Source organism: Setaria viridis, chromosome 8, assembly GCF_005286985.2.
Source record: "Setaria viridis chromosome 8, Setaria_viridis_v4.0, whole genome shotgun sequence".
Classification (NCBI taxonomy): Eukaryota; Viridiplantae; Streptophyta; class Magnoliopsida; order Poales; family Poaceae; genus Setaria; species Setaria viridis.
Window position 1 is genome coordinate 34,489,879 of NC_048270.2, and position 22,667 is coordinate 34,512,545.

The 22,667-nt window shown below is 48.3% G+C and overlaps 5 protein-coding genes across 8 annotated transcripts; 2 read left to right on the forward strand and 3 right to left on the reverse strand.

Annotated features, from left to right (window-relative positions):
* Positions 1–1,228: 1,228 nt before the first annotated feature.
* On the reverse strand, positions 1,229–4,699 carry LOC117866760 (uncharacterized). Its single transcript, XM_034751042.2, has 2 exons — positions 3,991–4,699; positions 1,229–1,624 (listed from the first exon to the last, which is right to left on the reverse strand). The coding sequence occupies exons 1-2, from the start codon at positions 4,590–4,592 to the stop codon at positions 1,324–1,326; spliced, it is 903 nt and encodes a 300-aa protein (XP_034606933.1). The 5' UTR covers positions 4,593–4,699; the 3' UTR covers positions 1,229–1,323.
* A 3,313-nt stretch (positions 4,700–8,012) lies between these two features.
* LOC117834558 (peroxidase) lies at positions 8,013–8,336 on the forward strand. The gene has a single exon (XM_034714108.1). It carries the CDS (start codon positions 8,013–8,015, stop codon positions 8,334–8,336), a length of 324 nt encoding a protein of 107 aa, XP_034569999.1.
* A 1,781-nt stretch (positions 8,337–10,117) lies between these two features.
* On the forward strand, positions 10,118–12,194 carry LOC117834559 (cytochrome P450 89A2). The gene is given in 3 exon segments (XM_072290315.1): positions 10,118–10,126; positions 10,666–10,911; positions 10,913–12,194. Coding segments are annotated over 3 exon segments (1,104 nt in total). The 3' UTR covers positions 11,762–12,194.
* Positions 12,195–12,529: 335 nt separating this feature from the next.
* On the reverse strand, positions 12,530–15,156 carry LOC117866410 (expansin-B3). Of its 4 annotated transcripts, none has more exons than XM_034750613.2 (6): positions 14,804–15,156; positions 14,167–14,256; positions 13,900–14,003; positions 13,704–13,813; positions 13,363–13,547; positions 12,530–13,126 (listed from the first exon to the last, which is right to left on the reverse strand). In XM_034750613.2, the coding sequence occupies exons 4-6, from the start codon at positions 13,764–13,766 to the stop codon at positions 12,658–12,660; spliced, it is 717 nt and encodes a 238-aa protein (XP_034606504.1). In that variant the 5' UTR covers positions 13,767–13,813; positions 13,900–14,003; positions 14,167–14,256; positions 14,804–15,156; the 3' UTR covers positions 12,530–12,657. The 4 variants fall into 4 exon arrangements, with proteins under 4 accessions (XP_034606504.1, XP_034606503.1, XP_034606502.1 ...); XM_034750612.2 differs by having other exon boundaries at positions 14,788–15,156; XM_034750611.2 differs by having other exon boundaries at positions 14,095–14,256; positions 14,788–15,156.
* A 2,901-nt stretch (positions 15,157–18,057) lies between these two features.
* Positions 18,058–19,243, reverse strand: LOC140223576 (uncharacterized). Its single transcript, XM_072295550.1, has one exon. It carries the CDS (start codon positions 19,114–19,116, stop codon positions 18,373–18,375), a length of 744 nt encoding a protein of 247 aa, XP_072151651.1. The 5' UTR covers positions 19,117–19,243; the 3' UTR covers positions 18,058–18,372.
* Between the last annotated feature and the right edge of the window lie 3,424 nt (positions 19,244–22,667).

Genomic DNA, 22,667 nt, shown 5'->3' on the forward strand with positions numbered 1-22,667 from the left:
GTTTCCCAAGATTCTACTTTTGACATATTTGAATGTATTCTACCTTGTCTACAGATACATATTGTAGGGCCATCTATATCGATCCATAGGAAGTTTTTTTTTTCCTGCTTTTGCATAATATTTCTATGAAAAGTTGAAGATAGTGTTTCTGGATGTGTGGTAACAATGGATCGGATTAAAACCTAGACTCTTTTGTTTTCCATATATACTCAGGAACCAATTTCATCGGTGCACAACAACATGAGACACGGGCGCTCAACTTAACCGTATCATATTGCCATTCAATTCTTGGGTGCGACATGCCTATGGTTACAAAGAAGATGATATTCCGACCCTATACGCTACCTCTATTAAACTATTACGCCGGTTAAAAGTGTTGTATCGTTCACTTTATGAATTTGAATAATGACTTTTGAGATGTTTGCACAAGATAACAGGAAGCGCAATGAGTCCTTCGTCTAAGCTCATCAGCACCATTTTACGGCAACATGTGAATCAAACATGTAACCAAAAAATTTTAAACAATGATGTCTGGTTTATGAGCATGTATTGTTCCCCATCATGCTAGCAACGTAGACTATTGTGATACGTGTGTTATGTTATATACTTGGGTTGAACCTGTTTTGCCAAAAATTTATGTCCATTCTTGAGAGAGGTTTCATGCGTCAAATTGGTAGAATCAAGAAGTCGTGGGCCATAGCAAGGTCAATTTTTTTTGCGTTCCTAGGATTTATCCATGCCCATATCTTCACTGTATATGGAAGCATGCATGACTTTTTGCTAGAAAAAAATATTGATCATGTGTGTAAAGATGATATAAGTACGAAATAAGATGTAATGACTTTATCGAAAAATTTTGGGCTCAACTTTGGCCTTCTTCGTGAGAACTATGTTATACTCAGGGATTTCAGTGGCAATGATTGAAACATGTAGATATACTGGCATATAACATGCACAATAATAATTAGTGATGTTGACCAATTCTCTCTCCTATGGAACATTCGAAACAACCATTGTGTTATCTTAAGTCCTACTACGCGCCCGTGGCATGGCTGTGCTGTCCCATCTAGTGAAATCTGAACTTTCGGAGATACTGAACCGCCTCACGGTATTTGCATGATGTAATATGTACTTAAATCATGTATGGCTCCATAGGTACGATACATAGTATTTGGTAGTTGTCGAATGTATGGCACAAAGAATTACGAAACACATTTGGACACAGATAGGACTTCATAATCTCAACCAATACTTTTCTTATTTCCGGGGAGTCACCCATGTCCTCATGCAAACATAATTATTCAAGTACAACTCATAAGTAATCTAGAAGAGGGCAGAACCAACGATGGGTTGCTGCAAGAAGGCGGCGGGACTCGTCAAAGCTAGTTGGTTGACTAGCTGTTGCTGCTGCCAGAAGGCGGCGGGGTTTGCCAATGCAAGTGGGTTCAATGGTGACAGTTGCTGCTGCAAGATGGCGGCTGGGTTCACAGCAGCCAGTTGGTTGAACGGAAGCAGCTGTTGTTGCTGCAAGAAGGCAGCGGGGTTCGCCAGGGCCAGCTGGTTGAACGGGAGTAGCGTCTGTTGTTGCAAGTATGCGGCGGGGTTCGCCAAGGCTAGTTGGTTCAACGGTGATAGAATGCGTTGTTGCTGTGCCGTGATGCTCTGTACTGTCAGATGAGATAGGGATTGCTGCTGCAATAAGGCCGACTGTTGTGGTAGGAACATGGCCGATGATGGTAGGATGCTTGCTGCAAGTGCCTGCTGTAGCCTGTAGGATTGCACAATTGGGTGTTCATACCCAAGAGCTGTGTAAGGTGAGAGGTACTGGGGAATTGTGGCTGCGGCGGCGGCTACTGAGCACTGTGGGACAAGGACCGCGGTAGCAGCGCTCACTGAAAGAGCAAGGAGCGCAAGGAAGGCAAATATCTTGGCTGCCATTGTTGCTAAGAGGTTGGTTGTCGGTTTCAATGTCTATGTTGCTAGATTGATGGGTGATTGGAATACCTACACAACATTTGGGGCCTATTTATAGGCATGAGAGCTCATGTAGCTTTAGCAAGATTTTTGCTTGTGCCTTGCAAATCGCTAGCTTGATAAACTAGAGATGACATGGTATCTAGTCAATTTTGGCATTTAGTGATAAATACCCTTGTGTTGTAATGTATGTGTTGGCAAGACAACTTGCAGTTGTACAAGCAAAAAAGTGTCTTCTTCTGTTGGTATTGTCTTTGTGACAACATCATGGTCGGTTCACCTTTAAACACGTGAAAGTCTTAGCCACAAAAATATGTGTTCCACTTTGTTAAAGTTGGTTTGTAAAGGTGTGATTTGCTGATGTGGATGCAAATCATTTTGAGCTTCATTGTTCATCTGACTCGGATAGGATTTGTTCCATGAGCCAATCCTCATGGATGATAGAGGTAACACACTAGTTCTAGAAGAAGTTATCAAGTAAGTAATGAGCCAATACACAAGAACCTAGATTAAGTCAGTATTGTAAGTCATGCAAACAAGGTGTTTGCGTTGTGGTTGCGAGGAATCCGTTTGCAATCGGTGTGCATATATTGCACCAGATCTACGCATGCATATGTTAGAGCTATCTCTCTAAAGGTGAAAGTCGCTCAAAGTGGGAGGACCGCTGCTTGTGCACATTGTAGTTTCCCAAGATTCTACTTTTGACATATTTGAATGTATTCTACCTTGTCTACAGATACATATTGTAGGGACATCTATATGGATCCAATGGAAGTTTTTTTTCCTGCTTTTGCATAATATTTCTATGAAAAGTTGAAGATAGTGTTTCTGGATGTGTGGTAACAATGGATCGGATTAAAACCTAGACTCTTTTGTTTTCCATATATACTCAGGAACCAATTTCATCGGTGCACAACAAAATGAGACACTGGCGCTCAACTTAACCGTATCATATTGCCATTCAATTCTTGGGTGCGACATGCCTATGGCTACAAAGAAGATGATATTCCGACCCTATACGCTACCTCTATTAAACTATTACGCCGGTTAAAAGTGTTGTATCGTTCACTTTATGAATTTGAATAATGACTTTTGAGATGTTTGCACAAGATAACAGGAAGCGCAATGAGTCCTTCGTCTAAGCTCATCAGCACCATTTTACGGCAACATGTGAATCAAACATGTAACCAAAAAATTTTAAACAATGATGTCTGGTTTATGAGCATGTATTGTTCCCCATCATGCTAGCAACGTAGACTATTGTGATACGTGTGTTATGTTATATACTTGGGTTGAACCTGTTTTGCCAAAAATTTATGTCCATTCTTGAGAGAGGTTTCATGCGTCAAATTGGTAGAATCAAGAAGTCGTGGGCCATAGCAAGGTCAATTTTTTTTGCGTTCCTAGGATTTATCCATGCCCATATCTTCACTGTATATGGAAGCATGCATGACTTTTTGCTAGAAAAAAATATTGATCATGTGTGTAAAGATGATATAAGTACGAAATAAGATGTAATGACTTTATCGAAAAATTTTGGGCTCAACTTTGGCCTTCTTCGTGAGAACTATGTTATACTCAGGGATTTCAGTGGCAATGATTGAAACATGTAGATATACTGGCATATAACATGCACAATAATAATTAGTGATGTTGACCAATTCTCTCTCCTATGGAACATTCGAAACAACCATTGTGTTATCTTAAGTCCTACTACGCGCCCGTGGCATGGCTGTGCTGTCCCATCTAGTGAAATCTGAACTTTTGGAGATACTGAACCGCCTCACGGTATTTGCATGATGTAATATGTACTTAAATCATGTATGGCTCCATAGGTACGATACATAGTATTTGGTAGTTGTCGAATGTATGGCACAAAGAATTACGAAACACATTTGGACACAGATAGGACTTCATAATCTCAACCAATACTTTTCTTATTTCCGGGGAGTCACCCATGTCCTCATGCAAACATAATTATTCAAGTACAACTCATAAGTAATCTAGAAGAGGGCAGAACCAACGATGGGTTGCTGCAAGAAGGCGGCGGGACTCGTCAAAGCTAGTTGGTTGACTAGCTGTTGCTGCTGCCAGAAGGCGGCGGGGTTTGCCAATGCAAGTGGGTTCAATGGTGACAGTTGCTGCTGCAAGATGGCGGCTGGGTTCACAGCAGCCAGTTGGTTGAACGGAAGCAGCTGTTGTTGCTGCAAGAAGGCAGCGGGGTTCGCCAGGGCCAGCTGGTTGAACGGGAGTAGCGTCTGTTGTTGCAAGTATGCGGCGGGGTTCACCAAGGCTAGTTGGTTCAACGGTGATAGAATGCGTTGTTGCTGTGCCGTGATGCTCTGTACTGTCAGATGAGATAGGGATTGCTGCTGCAATAAGGCCGACTGTTGTGGTAGGAACATGGCCGATGATGGTAGGATGCTTGCTGCAAGTGCCTGCTGTAGCCTGTAGGATTGCACAATTGGGTGTTCATACCCAAGAGCTGTGTAAGGTGAGAGGTACTGGGGAATTGTGGCTGCGGCGGCGGCTACTGAGCACTGTGGGACAAGGACCGCGGTAGCAGCGCTCACTGAAAGAGCAAGGAGCGCAAGGAAGGCAAATATCTTGGCTGCCATTGTTGCTAAGAGGTTGGTTGTCGGTTTCAATGTCTATGTTGCTAGATTGATGGGTGATTGGAATACCTACACAACATTTGGGGCCTATTTATAGGCATGAGAGCTCATGTAGCTTTAGCAAGATTTTTGCTTGTGCCTTGCAAATCGCTAGCTTGATAAACTAGAGATGACATGGTATCTAGTCAATTTTGGCATTTAGTGATAAATACCCTTGTGTTGTAATGTATGTGTTGGCAAGACAACTTGCAGTTGTACAAGCAAAAAAGTGTCTTCTTCTGTTGGTATTGTCTTTGTGACAACATCATGGTCGGTTCACCTTTAAACACGTGAAAGTCTTAGCCACAAAAATATGTGTTCCACTTTGTTAAAGTTGGTTTGTAAAGGTGTGATTTGCTGATGTGGATGCAAATCATTTTGAGCTTCATTGTTCATCTGACTCGGATAGGATTTGTTCCATGAGCCAATCCTCATGGATGTCATTGAGTCGTTCATGTTTTCTCACCTGCTAGAATGCTTTGCACCAATGATGAGCATTACACTGCAAGAGACATTCTAAGTCAATATTGTGAGATGATCAAGTTGGGCAAATCCCACCAATTCCTAGGAAAAAAGAGAAAAAGGAAATATAGGATCCGGGTCGCGTGAAAAAACATGAACATTGCTTCGTAGAAATCCGACCCAAAGGAGGAAGAACATTGAGTAGACTCTGCATTGTTCAATTTGTGTCATCTCGCTCGCTCGCTCTCTCTCCATTTTGTTTTTTGCTAGTTTTACCACAACATTTATATGAGCCCCTCCAAGTTTCGAAGGACATAAGAATCAGGCACTACTCACTAGCCATCTATAGCCCACAAAATCCTTTTCTTCTCTATTTTTTTTCGGTTCGACCTGCTCCCAATTTCAGCCCACAGTCCGATCCGACCCAACACCGTACCCCAGCACGGCCATATATTGCACTCAGAAGTCCGTAACAAACTCTGAAAGGAAGAAATCTGCAGACCACATAACCTGCAAACCTACCCTAATCCGTGCTTTAACGCCAATCCGGATCGATCGAGGACTCTGAGTTCAATTCGGACTCCTGCCTAGATGCACTGCAATATTAGCAGAGACGAGCAACCCCGGCCTGACGCCGACGGCTACCTGACCTCTTCTAATTCAGGGCCAACGCGTTCTGTCAGACGGAGGAGGGCTATCAGAAGTTGCAGAAGTGCGTGCGCAAAGAGATGGAGGCCAAGGAGGGCTATGTCGAGGTAGACGACGATTGGGTCAGGCAGAAGGCAGGCTTACAGGCAGCCATTGAACGGGTACTGAAGAAACTCGAAGGGATACTCGAGCCGGAGACTGAGTCTTCGTCTTCGTCCGATGACGATGGCAGCGACGACTACACGTCGGATGAGGAGGAAGATTATGACGACAACGACATCAGCGACTGCTCTTCGGATGAGGAAGATGATGGTGACGACAGTGACTACTCATCATCAGACGAAGAGGAAGATGACAACGATGATGGCAGCGACTGCTCGTCAGATGACGAGGAGGAAGACGACGATGATGAGGACGACAGCAGCTACTTCTCGTCGGATGAGGAGGAAGATGACCACGACAGTGACTACTCATCGGATGAGGAGGACGACGATGAGGACAGCTACAGCTCCTCAGATGAGGAGGAGGATTGTTTTGCGATCCTTGGCGATTGTGCAATGCTAGGCTTTAATTTGATAACCTTCGTGCCACGCGCAGTACTTACTAGGTTCAACTTCCGTTTTGTATTGGCTGCATGCATTACGGCTTTCTTCGTCCTGTATGGATAATTGATCATTTTAACTGGATCTTCTCATACCAATTTCTTAGTCTTCATGATGTTGGATTCGTTCAATTGCTACGCAATATTTCTCGCTAATGCGGGAGGTTCTCAGTGGACTGGGAACGCAGTGCAATCACAATTTCTGTTTGTTGATTGAAAGTGTACGTTTCAGTGCTGTGAATATCTATTGTCATACAAATTAAAAGTTCAGGATCCACAAGGTCTTGCGCAATGAAAGTTACCTCTTTATTAGAATGAAAAAGTTTATATTGTTTGTGGTGGAAAGTTTTAGATGTTTTACTTACTTATTAAAAGTGACAGAGCAGATGATGTAAGGAGGGCTTGGACTACTACTATCACCATGGCGAGCCCCACGAAATGTTAAGCAAGATGCCAATAATGGGATGGAGAGTTGTCCCTATTTTTTAACCTAAGGTCCTAGAGAACAATACTACTTAAGCATGGAAGGTAAAAGATTCTTATTTCTTAACAAATATGTGTCATGACTCTGGTTCGATCACATGGCAAACTGCAAACAAATTTTGTATGACCAAACTGAAGATCTGGATCTGATCTGGTGAGTTTCAAACAATATTATTAAGTAATGCAAAATTTTTATGAGTTTCAAACAATATATATATATATATATATATATATATATATATATATATATCGTCGCCAAAAAGAAAAGGTATCCTGTGCATATCAATATCCAGTTATAAGTTAATCGGAGCTTAAATTGCTACTATACCTAACAGTAATCCAACCCTGATGATCCCACGAATTTGAGTGTTTGATGCTTATTTACTCCCTCCGTTTCATTTCAAATTTTAGGTCATTTTGATTTTTCTAAGTTCATAGATATTATTATGCATCTAGACATATATCTATGCATAATAATATCTATGCACCTAGAAAACTAAAAGGAACTATAATTTGGAACGAAGGGAGTATTTATTTTTTTACCTAAGTTCCAATAGCGCAACAAAATCCAGGGGTCGTCATGAAGATTCATGAATGTTATGAATTTAGCAAAATCCACGTTATTAGACTGACGTGGCAGTAGAGTGTAGCATGCAGGGTGCATTGTTTTAGTAGCGAATTATGTCAGTAGTAATACGTACCAACTCGATGCGGCCCTGCAGCAGTGCAGCTGTTCTTCTCCGCTCTCGTCGTGCTCCCCATAGCACGATCGATATCCCTTCCTGAACCAGCGGTGTCTGTTCCTGAACCAGCGGGCGATGCAGCTGATCGAGGACACCCGCATCACCGTGCACGCACAGTGCGGGCCCACCGTGTCCTGCGCCGACATCCTGGCCCTCGCCACCCGCCGCGCCGTCGTCCGCGCAGGCGGCTGAACCTTCCCTGTCCGCCTCGGCCGCTATGACAACGTCGCGCCGGCGACCCACCGCGACGTCGCCGCCATCCCGCTGCCGAACACCAGCGACGCCGACAAGCTCCTCGCCGCCTTCGCCAGCCGGGGCCTCACCGACCTCGTCGAGCTCTCCGGCGCGCACTCCATCGGCAAGGCGCACTGTGCCCGTCGTTCCGCGACCGGGCGGCGCTGTACGACGACGACTTCACCAGGAAGCTCTTCAGGGAGGGACGCGTACATGGTGGAGGACCTCGACGGCGTCACGCCGCGGGCGCTCGACAGCCAGTACTACAGGAACCTGCTGTACAGGGGCGAGGGGGTGCTGACATCCGACGTGGCGCTGCTGAGTCACCCGTTGACTGCCATGTGGGTGAGGTACTACAACGATCACCCGCAGGAGTTCCTCAACCATTTCTCGTCCAAGATGGACAAGCTCTACAACGTGCCCCGCGCCGGGTTCGGCGAGATCCGACGGTTCAGCTGCTTCAGGACCAACAATGGCAGGTTCGTCGACCGCGGCGGCGACGTCGGCGAGGGGGAGGGGCACCCAGCTTCTGCTTGATGGTCTTTGTTCTCCTCTTTGTTACGCCGTGTGCCCAAACATGTTATGCTCATTAGCTAGCGCACTGTTTTGCGTGCAATGTAATAAGACTGTGCGCGATGTAGTCATCTCATCGGCTGCTTTGCTTTTCTTTCCTCCATAGGACAGTGTATGTATGTTGTTTTGCTTCTATTTCATTCAAATTGAAATGAGATCTGCATGGCACGCTACTGAGATGCTTCCACTCGTCGATTTGGCAGCTAGTGGAATCTGAGAATATGAAATGTCCTTGAGACAAAAACTTTATTTTAAAAAATGGTCTCTAGCAGGGAACAAAACGTGGTTGAAATATATGAACTTGACTGAAAAGCCAATCAACTATGCTAACCGCTATGAATTAAGTTACTACACTGTTCTCTGAGTTGCTACATCATGATTTGAGAAGATTATATTCTACATTACCTGTTACAACATCCTTGCTACTTTGAGATCTTGAAAGGGCACGGGGGATATTGGTTTAGTTATCGGAGTATTGTCATATTGTGCGATATAGAGTGCCTGACAGCGACTGTATTTACCTTCTTCACTCTTTCAACTCGAAAATTCTGCTAGTTACGTGATGAGATCGGTGCCGACCAATGTGCAAAGTAACACAACCACAACTTATGAGCAACTAGTGCCGGCTGTGTTTGCCCTTAGCTAAAAGGTTGGGCGTTCTCCACGTTGAACCCTTGAGAGTTTGTTCGGTTAATCCCCTCCCCAAGGTGGCGGTGTTTGGGATACTGAACAAGGCAGGGGTGGCAGAGACATATTTTTTTTGTGGGGGGGGGGGGGGGGGGGGGGGGGGGGGGATGTGGTGGTGAGAGATTTATGGTTTTTGAGTTCGGGAAGGATAAATGCAGAGGTAAAATGGACTTTGTCTCCCCAAAATATTTGGCACGGAATTCTCTAGCTAGTATAGGAGTATACACATATGCATAGTGCACTAGAACAACGTTATTAATTGCAGTGTTATCTTGCTTTAGTGATGATTATCTGGTCTGGCCGTCCACATCATCCATCCATGCATGTGCTTTCGGGATAAGAAGGCAATAAAAAATGAAGGAAGATGATCATATGTGGAAAGCACTACTGCAGTACTGCTCATATGGCCTTCAAGCTTCAGCATATATTTGTACTTCCAACAAATCCATCCATCCCTCCTACCAAACATAAAACCGGGAATCTGGGACCATTCCATCCCATATAACCAAACAAAAATCAGGATCATCCTATCCAAAAAACTGAGATGGGACCATGCCATCCCACATTGTCTTCGAACCAAACGCACGCTAATTAAGAATATAGCGTAATCCTATATTCCTGTACGATAATCAGCCTCGAAGGTGCTGCAGCAAAAGAAAATCACTATCTTTAGTCATTCCTAATCGGGGACAATTCTAATAGACGGTTTATGATTAAAAAGTAAAAAGAAAAGAAAGATGTTTCATCTAGATGAAACAAAATCTACCTATTTCCAACACAAATACTACCCACTACTAGAAAGTGCAAGATATATTTGCCTAGTGTTGCGTATGAAACAATAAATAATGAAACAATACATTGGAACTATATATCGTAATAATCAATTAAATTCTCCCTTTAATAGTACGTGGCACTCTTAGAAACGTCAATCCACGATTCTTCATTAGGATTGGCCTAATTCATTAGGAGTAGCTCTTCTTCTGTTCCCTTTACATTTCCTTTCTCTTTTTTAAGTTGTGGACACGGCCGACAAACTGCTCCACCGATCGAGTAGCGGCATGGGGAACGTGTGAGGCTTTTTACAGTAATGCATGGTGATCCTCGTGATCTGCTGTAATAGTTAACTACTCAGGTATTATCTTGAGATCATAAGATATTGTTATGGAAATTAAAGGTAATATATTTGGCTTTTAACAAATGTGCATCACGTATTAAAACTTCAAAGGCTAATCTCTTCATCACGCTACAGCCTAGCTTAACTACTTTCCATTTTTCCTGTGGTGTATTTCTTTTCTCAATCTTAATATAATCACGCACGACGTGCACCTCTCCCCATTTTCTAAGTTGCATTCTCTAAAGCCTTGTGAATCATTGCATGTACGGTACAACTGGCACTCTGAGAATGGATGGGATTGCTTGGAAAGCAAGGACAAGTTTTAGGTGTACAACAAACAAGGCAATTTTTCATTCAAATTCGTATGTTTGGTTCGGAATAAAACTTACAGTGGGATACTTTTTGGTGCAAATAATCCACCCCATCAAAACATTATTTCAGGGAGAAGTAAATTTGTTCAAAAGAAAGGACGATTAATGCCTACTTATATAGGTGTACCCAATCCCGCCCACCATTGAAGTCACCGACCCGGCCGTCGCCCGGAGCATGCTCGTCGACCACGCCGACGTCTTCTCCAACCGCCCGCTCGCGCCCTTCCCCGTCGACTACGACGCCGGGCGGCGCCGCCCCAGCCACAGCATGATCAACATCGTGCCCCACGGCCCGCTGTGGCGCGCGCTCCGGTGCAACCTCAGCGCCGGCGTCCTCCACCGCTCGAGCCTCGGCGTCGTCGCGCCGCTAGCTCCACCGGGACGCCGTCGAGGACCTCGTCGCCGGCCTCTCCGCGCAGGGCCAGGGCGGCGGCGTCCTCCTCCGCGACGCTGTCCACACGGCGGTGCACACGATCTCCGTGCGCATGTGCTTTGGCGACGGCGTCGTCACGCGCGACGACGTGCGCGCCATGCAGGACACGCTCAGGGAGTTCTTCGACAACATCGTGGAGGCCAGGGGCCTCGCGGCCTCGAGGGTGGCGAGGCTCCTGCACTGGAGGCAGTGGCAGCACTTCGGCGGCACGTTCGACCGGCTCATCGGGCTCTTCCTCCCTCTGGTCGCGGCGAGGCAGCGGCGGCGATCTCAATGCGGTTACGGCGGCGGCGGCGACGACGACGGAGGAACGATCCGCCCGTACGTCGACTCGCTCCTCGACCTCCGAGTCCCCGACGACGACGTGGACGGCGCGCGCCGCCCGCTCACGGACCACGAGATGGCGTCGCTCGTGTGGGAGTTCGTCAGCGCCGCCACCGAGACGGCGGTCGCCTGCGTCGAGTGGAAGCTCGCCCACCTCGTCGCCGATCCAGAACTCCAGGACAACCTACACCGGGAGATCGCCGACGCCGACCAGGGCGATGGCGCGATCTCCGACGAGCGCCTCCGCGACCTGCCGTACCTGCGCGCCGTCATCCAGGAGAGCCTCCGGTTGCACCCGCCGGTCCCGTTCATCGTGCGCGACGTCGGCGCGGAGGACGGCACGGTGGCGCGCTACACGCTTATGGTGGCCGACGTCGGGCGGGACGTCCATTGGCACCGTACGAACTCGATTGATTTGGATTTGGGAAGTGATTGCTCTTTCACTCTCGATCAAAATTGATGCCCGCGTACGCATCGCCTAATCAACAGGGGATCAACCTGCAGTTGCAGCTTCCCGTAGACCGGCTCCACCGGCGCGGCGCTTCCGGCCGCCAGCTCGCACGGGTCCAAGAAGGCGACCAAGCTCGTCCCGGCCATACTGTTGCTGCTGCTCACGGTGGCCGTGCTCGGACGTGGGGACGTTGGGAGCAGAGCAGACGAGAAGAGCAGTGACACGACCTCGCCCGCGATGAGGAGTCCCGGAGCTCCGGCGAAGGCGCGCTAAGCACTTTGTTGCTTTTGCAGAATATTTTACTTGCTCATTCCCATTCCCATCTTTCCTGCTAGTTGTGATCTGGTTAGTTGATGCAGCGACAGGTGGATTTGGACTAGCCTTCGGAAGAATTGCGCCTGTTTCATGTTTAATCCCTACAGCTTTAACTTGCTTCTGATGATTTGACTGTGCTGATGCCAAGTTTTTGTTTATTTTTGAGAAATAAAATAGGTGCGTGATCTCCTAGATTCTTATGTAATCAATTTCGAACCTTAGTTGATAGTGCTGGTGCCAAGTGTGCTCCGATCGTCCGGACCGCGCGCCGTGGGCTGAACAAGGTGTTTTCAGGCCCATGTTTTCCAATAGTGCTGCGGCACACGCGGCTAGGAGGCAATAAGGGCTGCCTGACGATGGCCCAGCCCAGGCGGCTTCGACGGGAGACAAGCGAGACGGATATGGATTCGGCCCAACCTGACGAGTTTTTTTTTATAGTTTTCAGAGGTGGGGGAAAACAAATGCAGAGGAATCAACGAAATTCATAGGAATATTATGGTTTTCATCATCAAATTGTTGAAGACACACAACACCTCCTACAGCATAGCCGCATAGGACACCCGACATATCACTTGTCACCTGCAAATTAACTACGGCACATCAGTCCCATGCAAACGAGACAACACCAAACAAATCAAGCCAATAACGCCGAGAATTTTCGTGTCCAGTCCAGCAGCAGAGCTAATAACCAGTCCAGCAGCAGAGCCAATATCCAGACCATCATCAGAGCTAAAAGCCTGGTACTGGATGTTGGAGCGGTAGTAGGTGTTGGGCGCCCAGTTGGCCGGGATGACCTGGTAAGCCACCAGCTTCTGGCCAGACTCGTTGGTGATGCGCAGCGAGAAGGGGGCCGTGAGCGGTCGTCTGGTGTCCAACCTCCAGATGGATCCCCACGACTCCCGCATCGGCGTCCACCACCCGGAGTTGGCCTCCATGAGGTCCACCTGGACGACATCGCCGTCGCCATCTTCGAATTCAACGAGCACCGCCAAGTAGTTAGGGTTTGAGCCGTGCTCGATGTGGAAGGTCACCATCTGCCCGGGGTAGATGCAGGGCACCCTACAGGAACAGGCCATGTTATATGTAATTTGGATTAGGCCATGTTATATGTTACATGTTATATATAAAACACCAAATTGTAAAGTGGAAGTACTACTGCTATTTGTGCGAATCTACTCAAACTGATTGTTGTCGCTAAAGTTTGTTGAGCAAAAGTACAAGGGCTCCATAGCAAAGTAGGGCCATGAGATTGGTTGGCCTCTGGTTCTATGAAATAAGCAGTGCATGTCACAGACCTCTTGAACTGGATGTCGATGATGCCGGCGTGGCGGAGCTCATCATTGCGGCCGGGCTTTGCCAAGGCACCAAACGCCGTGCCGCTGAGGTCAAAGTGGTACTTGGCGACTGGGTAGTAGTTCATGTCAGTGATTGCCACCGTCTCCGGATTGCCGGAGCATGCAGGGTGGTTGAGGCATCTTATCTGAGAAAGGTCAGCAACAAATGAAAGGATTTAGTCCACTGTGCCTCATCTAGTTTTCTCTCAGTGTATCTCTGTTTCCATTTTCATGAGGGCATCCAACAGCACAAACAAGCTTGTCGACATCCTAGAAATAGTATCTCTGACCAAGTAACGTACCTGGTAGCACGAGCCGCAGCCCTTGCCATCCTTGAACAGGGGCTGGTTGCCGCATGACGTCATGGCCGAGAAAGGAGGCAGGTTCACGTTCTTGAACCCGCAAGCTCCACCTGCATGCATGGAAGCTTATAGATCGTCCAACAACAATACACACCATATATAATCTGGCGCCATGCACCGACATTAATGTACATACCATTGTCATAGGGGCCAGCGCCGGTTGGCGCACCATACCAAGTTGCCCTGGCAGCCACCCAGTAGGGGTCTGCGGTGATGTGGGAGGCATTGAAGTTGACGATCCTAGTGCATGAGCCATACAAGACAAGGAGGAGGAAGATCAGTGCACGAAGTGCAATCATCTTGGACGAGGCGATCATGGATGCCATCTTACTAGCTAGATCGTTAGCTGCTAGTACTAGGCAGGCATGAAGCTCTCTGTTTCGATGGTCAGCCCGAGAAGCACCTTGCCAGGATATCCTTTGGTAGTGGGGTCACATGGCTCTGGAGCAAACGCAGAGCACCTGATGTCTTTTTGGTGGAGGGTTACATGGCTCTGGAGCAAAACATGAAAGGAATGGAGGCATCAGGTCAGTCGCGCTTATATAGGATTTGAAGCTAGGGTGGTCCAATAAGTCAAAACTTTTGAATATCTCATGTAAATTATCAACTTAAATACAAGAACAAAAGCTTGTCCTACAAACATCTTCAGATCCACAATTAAGTATTAAATTTGCCTCAAAAGAGAGCTTACACACTTACAATAGTTCAAATAAGACAACAATACTATTTCTTCCCGATGTCGGGCTTATGCTTTCCAACAGCCATAAAGTCTCCATTATACCATTATACCATCTTCATTCACACTGAATAAAACATCTTCACAAATTACTAGTTGCTTGCGAATTTACAGATGTACATTCCTACCGCCGGCTACCAATGTGCATTCCATGTTTTCTCACAACAATGCGCAATGCGCTACCAATGCGCTACAATCCTACATTCCTAGCTTCCTACCATGGCTACCAGTGTGCAAGGCTGCAAGCTAACCAAAACAAGTTACGAATAACTGAAATTGGTGAGCTACCTTGCTGCTTGCCTACCGGCTTGGTGCTGGGTGTCGGCTGCTTCCCTGTCGCTCCTCTGCTCCTGCTACGCCAGGCTGTCGGCTGAGGGCGCCGCCGGAGAGCCAGCCCACCCGCCGCCGCTGCCGCCCGCCGGATCTCCTCCGCGCGGCCGCGCCTCCCTTGCCGGACGCCGGCTCGCTCCTCCTCTCCTGCCTCCCTGGCTCCCTCCGTCGACGCGTCGCCCGAGTCGCCGTCGCCGGATGCCCGGATCCGGCGGGGGATGGCCACCGCGCGCCGCCGATTTGAATCGGCGAACCCTAGGTCGCCATCCGCTCCGCCCCCGCGCCTCCGTCTCGCGGCTCGTTCGCCCGTTCGGTCTGCGATTCGGAGTCGGAGTGGACGGCCTGGATCGCTTCCGTATCCGAGTCCGCCGGCGTGGGCTACAAGGCCCAGCCCAATTTAGATTCCAAGCAAAAAGAGAGAGAGCTCGCAGCCCATCAGGACTCCGACTCGCACCCGAGATCCAGGCCCGCCCACTCGGACTCCGACTCGCACCCGAGAGAGCCCTTCGTCTACCTACATAGGACGAGACGCGCCGCCGCCTCCTTCCCCCCAAATCGAAAGCTCGGGTTCGAAGCATCCACACCCCCAAATCCCTCGGCGAAGGCGAGATCAGGCGAGGCGGGTCCGCATCGATGGAGGGTTACGGCCCCAAGGCCGCGGAGGCGTCCGGCAAGGAGGGTGCCATGGCGCGGGGCACCACCAAGAGCCTGAAGGCGGCGGCGGCCGCGATCGGGCCGCACGGCCTGTTCGCGGGGTACTCCGCCAAGGGGAAGGCGGACCAGGAGACGGCGGCATCCGCTGTGGAGAAGGCGTTTGCGATGTCGGCGCCGGCGACGGCGATGGCTCAGAAGGCGATGGAGGCGGCGCAGCAGGCGGCTGTGCTAGCGGCGGCGCCGTCGAAGCAGGCGGACGCGGAAAAGCAAGCGAAGGAGGCCAATCAAGCAGAGGAGGAGGAGGTGGGGGGGAGGGAGGAGGAGGAGGAGGTGGTGGAGGTGGAGGAGGAGGAGCAGGAGGCTGCTGCTGCTATTGATGCTTATGCCACTGATAGTGAAGACGAGGAGGATGGGATGACTTCCATGGAGTACATCATGACCTACAAGGAGCTGCCGCCGTTCGAGGTGGAGCTGATCATGCAGAATCCTGTGCAGCGCACTCTCTTTGCTGACACCGAGATGTACAAGGCCCTGATCGCAGACCCCTCCACGACGCAGGAAGACATCGACGATGCTTCCTACGAGCACGAGGAGAATCAGAACATGAGGATCCGGTTCCATGATTGGGTGCGCAGCGAGTACGAGGCCAAGGGCTACGTTGCTGTCAGTGATGAGTACATCGCCAGGAGGGCTCGCACAGAAGAGTTCTCCAGGAAGCTGTGGGAGGAGGGGTTTTCTGATTCTGACAGTGAAGACGACGTCGAGGAGGGTGCCCACTGACTGAACTGAGATGAGGATCAATTTGTCCGTGCCGTTCCGAACCTATGCCATGCAGTGAATTCGGTTTTTGGTGGTAACCATGGATAATCCATGTTTAGTTCACCTCCAAATTCCAACTTCAACACTATGCAAAAAAAAGATTTCCCATCACATCAAACTTGCGGTACATGCATGGAGTACTGAACAGAGACAAAATTAAAAACTAATTGCACAGTTTTGTTGTACTTTGCGAGACGAATCTTTTAAGCCTAATTAGTCAATATTTGACAATAATTCACAAATACAAACGAAATGCTATAGTTGCGCTACGGTAATTTTGGTTGTCCCAAGTTGGGCAAGTAAACAAGGCCGGCTGTTTGGCGATAAGTTGGTGCTTTCCGGAGTAATATTGTTTACTATGCATTGATTTATGTCTCTTGAAACTATCTCATGCTTTGTTTGGTCATATTCAGATAACACTTATCGCATTGTGCACCAATCATAATTTTATTTTCGGTCTTGCCTTATGGTTAGTGGGGAGCTCAGCTAGCGTTCCTAAATCATGTTTTGCATGGGGGCAAAATGTTTGGCATGGCTTCTTCAGCTTTTGCGGAGCACACAGCTCTGCACTCGTGAAGTCGTGATGATCCTATCCCACGCGGACCTGCATTCTTGCTACACATAACCCATCGATAGTTTCGGTTTTCAGAAATCCGCAACAAGGCAGAGAGCACACGCTTTCCAGGTATACCAAGCAGCGAATATAATCAAGAGTATTTGAGCAAATCTGAGCTCTGAAGTAGATGCCATTCTATCCAAAGATCACAACACGCTACGGTGCGACAGTCACAAGCCCAAAACACAAGTAGCAAACTCCTGCCAATCCTTCAATTGAGGATAAAATTACATATAAATCCAAACAACAAGTGACAATGTCAACTAAATTTCACTTCACAAAAAATAGAATCTACAATGACGACCGACTAAAACCGACAAGCACTTCACACAAAAGAATCTGCAATGAGTCCAAGCATACCCAATAACTGGGAAAACCCCCAATTCTAAGTCACACGCACACACGATCATTTTTCGCAAGATTCATCCATATTACTGTATTATACTAATGGCAAAAGCACATGTTCCTTGGAGTTGTAACTTAAAAGAAACACACTAAATGTCAAGTAGAGATGGATAATGCTACTCAACCAATATGAGGACAGTACTGCAAACAGATGTACCCCATGAATAGACCTTATCCAGATGCTTTGAAACAGGCAATGACAATCGATTCACAGTTCCGAGCAAGATGAAATAGGCAAGGACCGACATAAACAGCCAATAACTGATGTTACCCCAATCTTAGACTGTCAGTATTTAATATGGCATGACCAGGCTCAGCCAGATCCATTCAACAGAAACCAACACGACAGAAAATATGGTAATACAGCAATAGGCTACTAGGAAAAACACATGTTCCTCAGATTTGCAACTTTGAAAAACAACTCTAACTTAGCATAGCAGATAGAGGATGGTGGCATTAGTTAATTAAACCAGGACAAAACCATAATAATAAAAAAAAGTAGACACCCAGGTGATCCCGATTCACAGTTCAGAGCAAGAACTATTCTGCAATTAAAATAGGCAAGGACTGACGTGTCAAACAATAATCAACAATATCCGGATCACCCTGCAGCGCTATGCAGAATATCAATACCTCGATCACCCTGCAGCATTATGCAGAATAGAATGCTCTTTCTGGTTGGGCATCACCATGACAAGGAGCAGCTAACTCTAGCCAACACAAATCAGCACAGATGACAGAAGACAAGAGGCACTGCATATGCTATTAGGAAACACATGTTCCTCGCGACATTATAAACTTAGTTCCGAGGTTGTAGCCTAGATAGTTTATGGATGCAATGATGGGCACTAATTAGTTAACTTAGCAACATCAGTCCTCACTCCTCAAACTGGTTGCAACGAGAGATGATGGCACTAGTTAATTAACCACACCATGAGGACAGAACTTATTGCACACATAAAACATAGACCATATAGACTAGACCACATAGACCAGCCGGATGTCATCAAGTTGAGGCCACGCATTCCCCTCTCAGCTCTCCCCGGTCTTCATTCCATGGATACAAAAGCGTCGACCCATTCGTCCAGTCCCGCTTCCGCGGCCACGCGGCACAGGACCCTCTGAGCGATGTAGTCGTCGTCGACCTCGACGTATCCCTTCTCCTCCAACTCCGCGCGCATCCAGGCCTGAAGCTTCTCGAACCTGGCGAAGGTGCGCTTGCTCGACTCGGCCTGGTCCCGGTAGACCTCGTAGGTCTTTTCGATGAACTCCTGGGGGTAGATCTTGCCGGGGTGGTTGACCATCCGGGCGTATTCCTCGTCCGGGTCCACGAAGAACTCCTGCTTCAGTGACAGGATGCACTTGACGTACTCCTCCGAAAGCCGCAGCCGCCCTTCCTTGCGGCTTGTGTCGTCGGCTTCCGCCGCTGCCGCCGGTGCCACGTCAGCAGCGTGCTTCTCCCCATCGTCCACGCCTCCCGCCACCTCGGCCGCAGAAACAGCAGCCGCCGCCGCCGCCGCCGTCGCCTTCCCCGCCTCGGATGAGACGATCGCCCCGATGAGCTTGTTGGAGAGCTTCCTCACCGGACGACCCTTGGCCGCCTTGCTCCCGATCGCCACCGCATCCTCCGGCACGCACCCGTCGACGGACCAGATCCGCGCCGCCAACTCCGCGTCCATGGCGGCGCGCCGCACCTGCAGGCCCCCCTCGTCGCCGGACGGCTCCCCCCCGACGGATCTGCTCCGCGGCGCCCCCCTCGCGCCCTTGCCCTTGGTGGTGCCGCGCCTCAGCATCGCGCCCTCCTCGCCTGATCCGACCCTCCCTCGCTGAGGATTTCGGGACGGATGCTTCGGGGAATTTGGAAACCCTAGGTTTCGATGGGGACAAGCGGCGGCGGCTGCGGCGGGTCTCGCGGCATATTTGTGGGGGGCAGCGGCGGTGTTGGGTCGGGTTGGTTTCCAACCTCCAAATTGGTTGGGCCAGCGCGGGCCCAACTATTTTTAAGAAACACGGCCCGGCCCAACGAAATGTCCAGATTAGGAAGCGTTTCAGCTCTCTCTCGCTCGCTTACCGCAATTTTAAGCAACAACAATTTATGTCCTAAAAAAAATCAACAACAATCTGCTAGTAACCAGGAGAGGCATGTTCTGATGAAACTGAAACTGAACGAGGATGAGCCGTCACCATCGATGAAAGCTCTGACGAAACTGAAGAACCAGGAGCAGCGGCAGGATGATGTTCCGACGAAACTGAAACTGAACGAGGATGAAGTGGAGAGGATTTGGAGAGGATTCTTTTAACTTGTAAGGTCTTCTTCATGAGTCGTGACGTTTCCTCAATCCATGAAAGAAGACCTTGTAGGCAGCAGCTTCATTATCTTTGGTTACTTTTAACTCACCAGGACCCCATGGGCCTTCCAGTACTATGATGGCTGATGCTATCTGACTCTGAGTGGTTTGCAGAGGCAAGCACCGATTGTTTTCAGACTCCTGGAGTTCTACTACTGTGTTGGTCAACCAGTCGGAATGTCCAGTCTAGTGTTGGCCCAGGAAATCATCTTGCAAAACCGCACTCCTAGGCTCCCACCAAATCCATGGAGCTAGTCCAGCATGTTTTGCAGCAAAAAGACCAAGCTTGCTTGCAAAAGAATGGCCGACTAATTTGAGAGGCAAATCAACGGCAGCCAGTAATATCTCTACTAAAAAAAAACCAAAAGCGAGCGTCGTATTACCCCCGCCCCATGGTTCTCCCTCAGGCCGATTTCAGCACTCCAAATCGGCATTCCCCCCTCACCACCTTCCCTCTAGGCCCCTCTGCCGTCCATTCTTCCGTGGTTGCTCCCCCGCTCCTATTTTTTCGGCCACCCCAGCCCTCCTTCTACGACTCGTTCTCTTTTTTTTTAAAAAAAAATAGTTCTATAGCATCAAAAGATCGTGACTTTCGTAAAATACCACTAAAAGACATCGGTCTCGTAAAAAATACCATTGAAAGGTGCGGACCTCAACTGAAAATACCAATCGGTTAGATTTCAGCGTCAGCTCTGTTAACTTGGACAAAAATACCCCCAAACTAGTAAGGCGGAGCCCGGCGCGACGCGGATGATGGGCGTGGTGGTGGAGGCCATGGGCGTGGAGCCACGCTCGACGAGGTGGACGCGGTGGGCGAGGCGGGTTAGCTGGTCGTGCGGAGTCTCGAGGGCATCCGCCTCCGACATGGTGCGCGGGTGGTCGATGCATCACCGCAGTGGCGGGTAGTATCCGTTGCCGCTACCGTTGGCGGACGACACCGAAGGAGACGACAACGACGGCAGGTGCTGCGGCGTGGTGGTTCCAGGATGGCGTGGGGTGGATGCCCTCGACGGTGACATGGGGTGGCGCGGCGTCGGGCGCTGGACTTGGAGCACGCGCACCGCGGCGTCGCGCTTCCTCGAGGGCAGCGAGCTCGACGGCGTCGTGGGCCATCTTTTCCTCGGCGTAATGGCAGAACTGGCGCGCCTCCATCATGGCCTCGGCCTTCCCGTACTGCAGGCAGAGGATCATGGTCATGGCCTCGCTGGTGGTGCCGGTCGCGCTCGACATCGAGCTCCGCTTGCAAGTCCCCGAGTGCGGCGTGCTGTCGGGCCAGCGCCTCACGCAGCTGTGGCAGAACCGCTCAAATTAACTTGACTAAAATGTACTTAAGTCGCCTGACACACGATCATGCACTTTAACCAAGTCTCAATCCAAGGAAAACTCGATTTTCACAAAACCAGAAAAATGTGTATTAGTAAAAACAACTTTGACTCATTTTTGGTGGAACAGGTTTTGGATATCCACGATATCTGAACAGGTTTTGGATATCCACGATCTGGACGTCACTTTTTCGGCTTCTGTGCAGGAAACTACCTTACACCGCGTCACTTTGGTGCGCAGTAGATATTGCCACCTAGCATTATATAAGACCACATTTAGGTTTTACTGCACCTAATTAATCAAACGAGATCGGAGAGGGTCGTTGGCTGCCGCCGGCTACCCGTTGAGTCGCCATCCTTTGTCTGGAGTCCCTTCAGCAGTCAAGGCCAATCCAGTTGAACTGCAATTGATCAAAGGTAATTTCTTCTCTTGCACATTAATTTAATGTCGAGCAATAGGATCATCTTTGATTAGATAGTACATCTCTCTTGTTGCCTGCTTATAGATCAAGCACGATAACTTGTTTCATACTTGCTACATACAGAATGCTATTATTAGTTTATTACTATAATTAGTCTAGCTCGATCCTATCTCTGAACAAGCAAAGCCTTGTATCTGTTCATGTATGCTCAATATTATAAATACATAGCGAAGAAGCACTACAATCTACATTACAGAACAAAGATTTAAACAAAGTGTCTGCATGAAATGAAGAAAAGAGCAGCCTTACGGGAGGAAGCATATTCAGTGAAAGCCTACATGAAAATACTAAAAAAGAATATGAGTGGTGTTAACCTAAGAAAGAAAGTAAAGGTTGTAGCAACATTTATAAATGTTGAACAAAGGGGAGTCTTTGTTGAGATGGATGAGGAGATGCGGACTCTATGGATACATGAACTTTAGATTTATGAATTAGAAACTGAGTTTATGGTCTTTAGATTACATTTGGTTTCATAATACAGACTATATGTATTTTATTTCCAGGTTGTGATGGAACAGTCTCTATTAACTTTTTTTCCGAGGGATTTGTTTGTGTTTCATAATCATGTTTGCTATGTTCATGTGAAATTAATTTATTTATGTACTGAGAATGTTGTATCATGCATGGTGCTATGAACTCATCACAAGTATTAGATGATGATATTTCTGACTCAGAGCACATGCCCAATTTTATCTGTACAATAAACCAAATGAGAATTCATTCTACTTTTCCGGTTACTAGATAAGACATTCTCATCAGGATATGCAAGTATTGAATCTAAGTCTAGTGCGGCAGCAGTATTGCGAAATTAACATGACACCCAAGGCAAAATAGGATCATTAGCTGCAGCATGCAAGAAGGGGAGCAGACCCGTACATAGGCAACAGGGAAGTTATCAAGTATGAGTGACGGCGTTGACGAGATACACACGGTAGAGGAAGCCATTGTAGCTCGGTGGTGCGCTCCGTTGCGACGCCTTCCAGAAGAGCCCCCCTCGCCGCTGCCGCGAAGTTGCAGATGCGTCGCCGGAGTCACGGGAATGCGCTCTGGCTTCATGTCGAAGTAGAACATGTCGGTGCCGCGCAGGCATTGGAGCAAGACAGGCCATGTCTCAGCCTCCAGGAAGCTTCGCCTAAGTCGCCGTGGAGCCTGGGCTACCTAATTTGGCCGATGGTGGTAAGGAGATAGCAGC